The sequence below is a fragment of the Phoenix dactylifera genome, chromosome 4, assembly GCF_009389715.1.
Source record: "Phoenix dactylifera cultivar Barhee BC4 chromosome 4, palm_55x_up_171113_PBpolish2nd_filt_p, whole genome shotgun sequence".
NCBI lineage: Eukaryota > Viridiplantae > Streptophyta > Magnoliopsida > Arecales > Arecaceae > Phoenix > Phoenix dactylifera.
In genome coordinates this window covers 32,113,671-32,124,486 of record NC_052395.1, presented here as the reverse complement: position 1 = coordinate 32,124,486, position 10,816 = coordinate 32,113,671, and the positions used below count along the sequence as shown (strand labels likewise).

Sequence of the window (10,816 nt, the reverse complement as noted above, 5' to 3'; positions counted from 1 at the left end):
CAAATCTAAAGTTCTAGGATGTCTTCTGCTTCATTTACTGAATACACCTTTGGACTCTGTCAAAGAACGCTTGAGAAAGAAAACAAGATGCTCAACTGAATGTCTGTGCTTGCCAACTCATTAAAAACCATGCAAAATCTGAACATTGACATTTCATTTGTTAAGGGGATTATAACATGCATCATGTCTGGATGTGATGATAATTGTTTGATAGAAAACCTGATCAAGCATTTTATTGGTTGGTGGGAGCAACGCACTATGTCAAGAGAATGCTTTCTGTCAGAATCAGTCGCCTGCATCCAGCATGCTGAGTTTCCATGAAATATCACTAAAAGTATGTGCTTCCGTTTTTGACCGTGCTAAGGTTTATAGATTTTTCTGATTGCCATTTCATTTCCTTTGCTTATGCAACATTGAAACAGGCATTATTTGACCAGATGTTTATGTGTAATCCCTTGGAGCATCTGAATCGGCTTGGCCCAATCTCAGCAAGGCAACAACTCATTAGGCCAGAAACTGGAAAGAAGACAGCTAAAAAACAAAACAACAAACAACACTCAATCAGAATATCATTCTTGACAAATTCTTTTCCAGATAAGAAAATTGGTGATATAACTGCAAGGAGAATGAAAATTAAATATTCATTTGTTGATTGACTTTGCAACATCTCTGAACCTTGAAACATAAATGTCAGACATAAGAGTAAATATCAAACGCCAATGGGCAATTCAGGAACAACCTAAGTTAGCAATTCCATCATCTATCTGATCTAATTGGTATTCAAAAGCATGTAAAGAAAAAGAAAAAAGATTGTGATGACAAGCTGTTTGATCAGATCCAACCCTTCTTAATTCCAGCCCACACAAAAGCAGCAACCACAGCACCCCCTAAATGAGCTGAACCTGAGATATGCCCCTCCCCTGAGGTAAAAAGGGAAAAGAGAATAAAAGAAAATTGGTAAGTTCTATATTTTGTAATGACCTCATTTCTCTCTGCAAATTTCAAAAAAGCAAAACGACATCTTTGCAGGTGTATAAACAGTATCCAGAATTTGTTGCCACCAATCTTAGAGGTATCAAAAAGGAAAATGGTCAAGAACGAAACTTGTTGGGGCATTCCACTCCGCTGAGTTCTGTTAACTAAAATATGAATATATTCAAACATCAAAGCCTTTTTTAATCTGCTGGTATGAATTAAATTAGAAACCGAAGGCAGGAAAGGCAGAAGGTTTAGGATTACAAACCCCAAAGAGAATAATATAAAGAGGCCTTCGGCCTCTATTAGATGCTCTAAACACCTTACTTTCCATACGAGACAAATACGACAAATGTCGATTTAAAATGGAAAAAACAAGAGGCAACTTTGAAGCTTAGGGCCTTTTTTTATTGCTGTTTTCTGTTTTGTTTTCAAACCCGAGAAGAAAAATGAATTAGACTGAACAACATGCATCATGAAGCCCTTTTGTTTTTTTGCAACTGTTTGGAAAACTTTTAGAGCTTTGGTAGTAAAGATTTATTCCTTTAAAAAAAGAGTGAAAAATGAAAAAGAAGGAATAGCAGAACTTTTGTGTGAATACTGTCTTTGACATTAATCTCCATTACCCCATAAAGTATTTTACTATTGGAGGAATATGTGGTGTCATTCAGTACTTATGATTTGATCCTAAGTAAGGTTTGCCATCTCGATACAGGACCTCGTACCAGTGCCACACTAGCACAGTATCGGTACGGTATGATACAGAATTTTTTAGCATACCAAATGTTGGTACGCCACTTGTACCAGGTACTGGTACCAAATTGGTATGGTACAGTACGCCCCATATCGCCTAATTCGGGCCGGTACAGCATACCAAACTTCCAAGTATGGTCTCCACCCAGGTGGCTAGGTATCCATTCTATAGTTAGATGTCCTAGGTATCCATTCTATAGTTAGATGTCCTGGTATATGACACTCCCACCACTACGAGGTTTAAGGAGGGTCAAATATATGTAGCCTTACCTCCACATGTTAAGAGACTGTTTCCATATTTTGAACCTGTGATACCCAAATCACAATAGAGCAACCTTACTATTATGCCAAGGCCCACCCTCTACCCATTCTAAAGTTGATGAAACAAAAGCACGGAACAACAATAATGCCAAAGAGGCCCCTAGTTATCTTTATTGGATCACTAAGGTCAGAATTAACTAATTCTAATCTTCTATGAATTCTGATTCTTTAACAACTAAATGACCAGTAACAACCTGATGCTTATGAGATGGTTGCAGTAATAATAACTAGAAACAATATTAGCAGGAAATTTTGAATTCCATAACAGCCCCAACATCAATGTGGTTGGTGAGAACTGATTGGGCCTCATGCAGTACACAGGAGGCAAAATTTTCGCTCCAAATGCAGTCCTCCATGTACCACTTAAGAACTTTATCTATTCTCACCAATCTAGGAGAGCACTTAGTTGGGACACCGGTGTTGCTTGCCACAACCCGATTATGCCAAGTTACAGTATCCAAATTTTACAATTTGCATACCTTCTTAACCCTCCACAAATCAGTTCCGATCAGTATTGCCCCCTGTAATGAGACAGTTTGAAAAGTCTGTGGTAAGTAAATGGGCCTCAAAGCATTAGTTTATCTCACCTAAAGCATGTGAGCTTACCATTAAAATTGCAGGTACAGGTATAATGAGATTTACGTAGATAATATTCTTTGGAAAGAGAAACACATCAAGAAGAATGATGGCATTTACAGCAGCGCTTGCACCCTGCATTACATGATCCGCAAAGGTTTCATTTAATTGTTCAGAATAAAATCAGATGCAAACTGTTCTATCCATGATTAGGAAGCAAGATATTGTGTGGAAGCAAATATAAATATCACTCATATTTTTTGGGTTCATTTGTGTACATCAATTGCAGATGAAGACAGAAGAATAGATATGTTAATGGATGTGTGAACTCTTGTTTCTATTTTTTTGCATACAAAAAATCATGCTGGACTGTTCATACTGTATGAGTGCTGCCAAGCATACAAATGATATGTATCTTTAATAAGATAACTGGCTCTAAGATACACGTACCAGTCCAGGAATTCTTGAAGAATCCCATCCTCGGTAGCCCTGAAATTTTCAGAAAGATCCAAATCTAACTAATCGTTCTACATCAAGAAGAATCATTACTAAAGACTTTATCCAAAAATAGGGTAATCAAATGCTCAACAACGTTTACTGCTCTAGCAGTATTATTTGCTACCTCTGTAGATGGAACAATTAAGGCCTTGTGTACTAAGAAAAATATCGATCCACCTAATGCCCCTGCTAAGTACAACTTCAGCAGAAATTCAGGTCCAAATAGTTTTCCTATCTGCTCATCGCAAAACACAAAAACAAGTTGAGTATATGCATGAGTTTATTGGGTGACAGATGATTAAAAAAAATCAATCTGAAACATATATATCCATGCCAAGAAAATATTCCGAGCTACAATAAAGAAAGGGTAGTGTCAAGACTGTATTTGTCTTAACTGTTGAAACTTTAGAAAGCCATGTATTAAGCAGAAGAATAGCCTTCGCTTATTATTTTAATATACATTAGAAGTTGACATTGTCTGCCAATTATATGTCAACACCATCATAAGATGCTTTACATTACATAGAAAAAGCTTGAGGTCTTAGTCACACTCAGATTACTTGTACCAAAAAAGCAATTTGACATATAGAAGGATATCTAGCTTGTACTTTAACAATTTTATTACATTTTCAATTAAAAAGCCTGTAAGACCTCACTTAGAAGGTATATCATAAACGTAATGGAAATTTCTGCTACCTCCTCAGCTTATAATTAAGAATTCAGGTTCATTATGCAGATAAGAAGAGATAAAGGCCTTGACATGTACTATAATAACTAATTAATAATGACCAAGAGAATAAGTTACACTAAGAAATTCGCCACCTAAAAATGAAAATATTGGATATAACAAAGAAAGAAAACAGACAATTATACACACAAACAGAGAGAAGACAGACAGAGAGAGAGAGTAGCATACTAGTTCTTACATGTCATAACTCCAAATTGTAAATTGATGACAGAAATGATGAGAGATGGGGCATTTTCCTGTGCACGTATAACATGGAATATGGACCAATTCCATAAAGCCTCCTATATAAAGGGCATATGTATGTACACCCATATTATGGATCTGTTTATGGGGGATACCAGATTTAACAAGAGAAACCATATTTTCACATCTCGGTTACATTGTTCTGTTTGTTTACTACTTTTTCTTAATATCCTGCAATAGCAATTTTCTGACAATTTGCGTAGAAGTAAGGCCTTTGATTATCTCATACTAGGAGTCACCCTTTCTAAGATTTTATCATTTCTAGATACAATAGATAATTAGAATTTCCCACCAGAGAGATTAAAAAAATACCTACTAATGGCTTCCTAAACCCTATATGCAATTCATTGATCTGGTAACCCACCATGAAGAATCGTACTGTTGCCAGATATTGATCCTTCACTGTGATCTTGGCAAATAAAATATTGACAATGTCATTTCCAATCCAAGCTTCCCATCTTCACCTAACCTAGCATGCTAGCCAAGGATTAAATACTGCCAGTTAGGTATAGTACCACTGGGACCATACAGTTCGGATGGAAACATGGGACCAGTATGGGTGCAGAATGCGCACTTGACCAATGATGCTAAACTGTACTTGTCCTTAATGTTATTTCTTTTTTTTTTTTTTTTTTTTTTTACCAAGAGTTGGTACATATTGAGAATCAATATGTACTGAGATTCGATACATCCTTGTTCCTTTTTATTCTTGTTGATACTCACTGTGTTGGTCCCTACCATTCCCATACAAAACTACATGGCTTGATACTGTATTTTAAACCTAGATCCAAGCACTTAATTTCATCACAAGCAAAGTGTGCATTGCGATAAGCCACAATCTTCTTCTATTTAATGCTGAATGAAGCCCCTCAAACTGAAATACCACTTTCCTAGTCAAACACTTCATAAGATTCACCAAAAGACACATAGCAACATCTCATATTCTCACAATTCAAATAATTAAGATGCCTCATTTGTCCAGTTCTAACATTAGCATATAAGAATAAACCCCCATTGCCCTTATACTCATGCCAAAAACCAAGCAACCAGGCCTTGTCCCATCAAGATACAAGATGGACAGAAACATATTTCAGAGCGTAATACAGAGAAGGCAACAAGAAGATAAAAAAGGGAAGAATAGTTGGATTATTGCTGGGAATAAAAAAATTATTTGCATAATCCACCATCAAAAGAAAAAAATAAGATTTATCCAAAATATGAACTGAATCCATTTTATTTGTCAGTTTACAACGATTCCTGGTTTGGCCACATTAAATTATCTACTACAAGAGTATGACCTCAAATATGTGTGTGTACCAAACATAGTTTGATATTAATTTTAATACCATTACAGAAAGGATGTTCTGATAAAATCTGAATGAGGTCATTCTTAATCACTAAACTTGGTCAAAGAATTTGTACATGATAAAAAACACATCAAACTCTAAATGATGATCTACATGATCTATTTAATCTCTCTAGCATAAAGAGCCTCCCAAATACACTCTAAAATATTCACTAGATTGGAACTAAATCTTAGACTATGATGATAACAAGATTTGTTTTCAGGCATCAAACACTGCTGTTCTTCTGAAGCTACACCCCAGAACCCTCTAGGAACCTCAGCATCGATGCGTTTAATTTCTCCCAAATTACAAGAACATATGCAGGTTCAAAATTAAATAGTAAGAAATACAAGAAAATTTCTTTCTATATTGAAACGCTTGAAGATACATACCCATCTGTCACGATGCACTAAACCAAGATCATCTGCAAAATTGATCCCCTTTTATCGCTTTGTGTTAATTCGCTTGTGTTTTTCTTTCATATGGAAATGCTTATCTATCTCAAAAATCCTAGAAGTATACTTGTCATGACTTTAAACTATGTTTTACCTTTTATCACCGCAAACCTTTCAGTCAAAATTTTGAAAAAATTACAGCTCCAGAGTTGACTTGATGACGAATTAATTTTGCATTAATTGTAAAGATTATGTGCCAATAGAAATTAAATATTTAAAGAAGGTTTGGTAGGGTTTTAAACAAAGTATAATTATGGAACTACACATTTAAAGATGATTTTCTCTCCAAAGTAATTTATCTTTCAATTCTTCACTTTGCACTGGCCAGATATTTAAAAACAAGATAACATTTGTATCCCACAAATTTCTAGTTCTTAAAAGTTTTATGTCTCACATTAGGATGCCTCATATGTTTTTCGGATAAAAAAAGCTTCATCCCCACTCTATAAATTAGGTACAACCAGAACTTAGAATTAAACAAGACACATAACACAAGACCTTAACTTATACCGAACTGTCGCTCTGAGAGCAAAGGGGCCCTATATCCATATGTACCAGCAGCAAAGTTGCAATAAATTCGTTCTCATGATTGTATACCATATAACTTTTTCATCTCATGTGAGGTAAAAGGAATTTCACAATCAACCATGTAACAAGATAGCTGATGAATAAGCTAATTGGTGAAACAAACCTTCACAATTAACAATTAACTATTGATCCACAACTAGCCAGTAACTTAACAATTAAATAATAAAATAAAACCAATTTAATCAATAAGTTTCTACTCATCAATTAGCCTTATCAATTAAGCCCTAAAAAGAAATTAGAAGACTGAGTTTGCAAAGCAACTAATATACTAGGAAGATAGTATGGCTAAATAGCCAGTGTTCTGCTTCACTCCTGCTCCTTACTCCCTTCACAATACACCAAGATCTTCCACCAAGATTGACACCTTAAGATGATGCCAAGTACCAAGGTAACCTAAGATCATAAATCCTTTATTGCCATGATTGACTTAGTCCAACAACAGTTCCTACCATCAAATATTGTAGTCGTTTAGTAATAACACATCAAGTATACTTAATTTAAATATTAAATAAGTATGCTTAATTGTTCATAATATCTTATAAAAGCAGCTACAAAAAACTCTTGCTCATTAATTTTTAACCCCACTCCAGACCCCAAGCCACTAATGTACTTGCTTTAGGCTAGATAATAGTCTAACTGCTAATGAATAGAGAAGGTAGAAATTGACGGCTTTGTATGCTGTCCATACAAGAGTGCGCTCTAAGGAATTAATCTAAAGCCTAAGGAGATTTTGCACTTAGCTACCAATACTGCAAAGATCCCATTATTTCACACTTATGTTTAGTTTTGTCAATATATTTTGCGCCTTGACTATTTGTGACTAAAAAGATAAAGGGCCCTTTTAACCTAAGCTCTAAGAGCACTGAAAACATATAATAATGAAGAAAATATATGAATTAGGAAGATTGTTGACCTTAGTAGCAAAAGAACTGCTAAGAATAAATGCCCACTTCTGAATCTTCTTCTTGTTCACATCATGCCTTCATGATAGATACCAAAACCTTCTATCTACCCTTAATAATCTCAATCTAGTCTTGCATGTACTCCAAGATGCTTTTCTGCCCTCAAAATCAAGCATTATTTTTTTTATCATGATTAACTTACTGTTTTGTAATAATCAGTTAAGTCGTAATTGGAAACATCAAATTAAGAGTTCTAGTGTATCCATTTTATGTGTTATTTATTTATATTTAAAATAAATACATTTTCAAATTTCAATCATGTAAATGTCCTAGGCCTTGGAATTTTGAAGGCATTATGCATCTGTCCTTGCACCCAAATTCATTCGCATTCTTGCTTCTGGCTGGATAATGCTTAAAAACTCATGCATCAATGGCACAGAAGGGGAGAAAATAAGTCTTTATCAATTCTTAATATAATCGGCACCCAAGTAAATTTCAGCCATCTATCTGCATGCTGTGCTAGTTCACAGAGAGAGGGACAGCAAGGGCAATGAGTGACTCTTGGGATAAGAATATCATGCAAGTCCTCTCTTTCTTTATCTCTAGCAGCAGCAGCACTCAGATACAGCTTAATAATGTTATAAGAAACAAGAGAAACCCAAACATAGAAAACAGAGAGATCTTACATTCGTGCCGAAGAAGTACAGACCAATCATGTTTGTCACAAGATGGTCAAGATCCGAATGACTAAATGCACTAGTGAGCAATGTGTGCAAACGCCCGCTTTTAAAATTGTCTAGCGAAATCTGTCAGTTAAAAATCAAGAAGTTAGCAACTAAAATATTCATGCACCTTTTATGTTTGTAAAGCATGATATTTTATTAATGCACCATAAAAGGCAAATGTTTAGCTGGTATTTTGCAAAAAATGAATCAGAGTATAGAAGAAAGGCATAAAAAACAATAGCAATTGTAACTAATGTTTCTAGTGAAGTGTCGACCATAAAATTATTTCATCTAAATTTGCGGTCAGCAATCGCCATAAGAAGAAAACAGCAACACTTAGCTCCAATCAAGCTTAGAAGGACTCCATCTGGTGTTGGCATCCAGTATCTCCTGCAAAACAGGAGCAAGCAGAACAACTAGCTTCGTAAGAAATAACTTTAACAACTAAAAAAGGCACACACATAAATTGATCTAGTGAGGATAAACACAAATAACGGATTATATAATAACTCAACACCCATAAAACAATTTTAAAAAAATCATGAAGAAGATTGTAATTCAGATTATCCATCATCTCCTACTAAAAGTTGGAAGCATTAAGAGTGCTGCTAGGCATTTATATCTCTTCTTTTCCCTTCGTTCCTCTCACTTGTTTCTCTGAAACAAAAAACCCACAAGGTATAACCCCGGAAGCTTCAACTCTTACAATTCTACTCCAAACCAAAAAGAAGAAACCTTAAGCATGCCTTTCATGATACCTTGATCTCGATCTCCAAACACCAAAATAACCCAAACAAAGAAGAGAGAATCAAACCCCAACTTTCTCCCCTTTTGCATCAAGAAACCCAAAACAAATTAATCAAACGCCTAACCAGAAATTTCGTGACGAAGAGAGGAGGCCGCCCAAGCATCGAAACCACGCGCCTCCCTGCAGCGAGACTTCAACAACTGCGTCCCGCGATCAAAAATTCTTTCGAGACCGCCCTTCGCCATCGCCGACTTCCGAGGGCTTGAGACGCGAGGAAGGCAAACGAACCGGAAGGGAGGCGGTCGCCTGAGCGCCATGATCGGAGGGAGTCGGAGAGGAGACGAGAGAAGCGGTGGTGGTGGGGCTCGGGAAGAGGAGAAGAGGAGAAGAAGGGAGAGCGAGGAGCCGAATCGGGAAATCCTCTCTCCAGTGGGAGGGAAATGGGTTTATTGGGGTTGGGGCTCTTCCTCCTGAGGAGGAGTTTGAGAGGGAGAAGCCTTCGCATCTCCTCCCCACCTTTCTAATTTTCTCCCAACTCTCTCTTTCTCCTGTGACTTGGTTGCTCTTTGTACTTTGCTCGGTGAGCTTCCTGGAGCTGTGCAGGAATTTGATTCCTGACTTGGGTTATAAGTTTGTGGCTTCTCATAATTTCTTTTATCGTCCAAATCATAGCTAATGTTGCATGGGTGCCAAGACATGACCACCAATTGCCATTGATGAGGTCATAATGCAAGAATTCCACAGTGGCAATCATCACCTTCAGCATGGATTGTCAAAGTTAACAACCTATCTATCCCTTACTAATGCATTTGTGACATGCATGCAATTTTTGATCTCTAGAACACAAATTTTTAGCTTTTCTTTGCACAAGTGAATGCTAGTTAGCCATGCATCCAAGAATTTACCAAAGTAACAATACAATATTATGTTTCTGTTTCATCTATTTGTATCGAAAGTACATCTAAAAACAAAGAGACCTTGGTTTAGCCTTACCTATCGAATTATTTGAAGTATCATTTACTCTATATAGTTTTCTAAAATATTTTAAATTAATTAAAATTTTAAAATATGTCAGTTACATTGTAAGAACTATGTTCTCAAATGATATTTCCTCAGTTATTATTTCATTAACATGAATTCTCAATTAACCCTAATAACAAAGGTGATTTCTTCATTCAGAACAACCGGATGCTCGAGTTACAAAGATGGTGCTATCAGGCTCACCAATGATACCACCACCACCTTCAACTTCCAAAGCACTAGCAGTATGGTTAGCTTTCAATGGACCTGACTCTGCTTGTGAATGTAGCATTTAAGCCAATGGCTAGAGGAGGAAGAAAGACGAGGGATGGCTGGTAGAACAAGATCTGGATAAATAATCCAGAGTTCAAAAAATGAATTGGTAAGTCTTTTTTATTTTTCTTTTGAAGTAAAGAGGGAAGGATTGGTAAGTCAAAGTTACAGCCAGATATATTGAATTCTAAGCTACAGAAATTTTGCACTGGCTATGTAAATGGTTGAGTCTCTTCAATACCATGAATTGTTTGTTGTTTTATTCCCATGAAAAATTGTGTCAAACATATTGCTCTAAATATATATTGATTTTATATATCTCCATTAGGATATGGACATCTAATTGAGGGCAATATTTTGTAGCTCGGAAAATAGGGTGGACAAAATTAACATGAAGGTTTCATGAATTTGTTTTAGTTCTTGTTGGTGTTGCCCAGTTAATAACGCTTGTTCTTCTAGCCAAATATGGGAACTAGATGGCTGCAACTGGAAAGCTGGATCATGCCAAGGTTGCTTTGAAATGAGTCACTGATTAGCTTCATCCAACAGTAAACCTGTTGGGGAAAATACAAGTCCCCTCAAGTACGTGGGCGCGTCGCTAGCACGTGATCGGAAGCGCCCTAATCCGAACGATTGACCTCGGGC

At 36.2% G+C, this 10,816-nt stretch overlaps 1 protein-coding gene across 2 annotated transcripts; it reads right to left on the bottom strand.

Moving 5' to 3' along the window:
- Positions 1 to 586: 586 nt before the first annotated feature.
- On the bottom strand, positions 587 to 9,498 carry LOC103718227 (RHOMBOID-like protein 12, mitochondrial). 2 transcript variants are annotated; one of them, XM_008806940.4, is made up of 8 exons: positions 9,003 to 9,498; positions 8,406 to 8,520; positions 8,092 to 8,211; positions 3,248 to 3,358; positions 3,076 to 3,114; positions 2,656 to 2,760; positions 2,529 to 2,570; positions 587 to 920 (listed from the first exon to the last, which is right to left on the bottom strand). In XM_008806940.4, exons 2-8 carry the CDS (start codon positions 8,406 to 8,408, stop codon positions 888 to 890), a joined length of 453 nt encoding a protein of 150 aa, XP_008805162.2. In that variant the 5' UTR covers positions 8,409 to 8,520; positions 9,003 to 9,498; the 3' UTR covers positions 587 to 887. The 2 variants fall into 2 exon arrangements, with proteins under 2 accessions (XP_008805162.2, XP_038982053.1); XM_039126125.1 differs by having other exon boundaries at positions 8,092 to 8,520; positions 9,003 to 9,497.
- Between the last annotated feature and the right edge of the window lie 1,318 nt (positions 9,499 to 10,816).

What these genes read in the sequence shown, in the direction of transcription:
- LOC103718227 (XM_008806940.4), bottom strand. An exon ending in TAATTGTTCCATCTACAGAG is followed by an intron (nt 3,115 to 3,247) that starts GTAGCAAATAAT and finishes TGAAAATTTCAG; the next exon opens with GGCTACCGAGGATGGGATTC. An exon ending in CTGTACCTGCAATTTTAATG is followed by an intron (nt 2,571 to 2,655) that starts GTAAGCTCACAT and finishes GTCTCATTACAG; the next exon opens with GGGGCAATACTGATCGGAAC.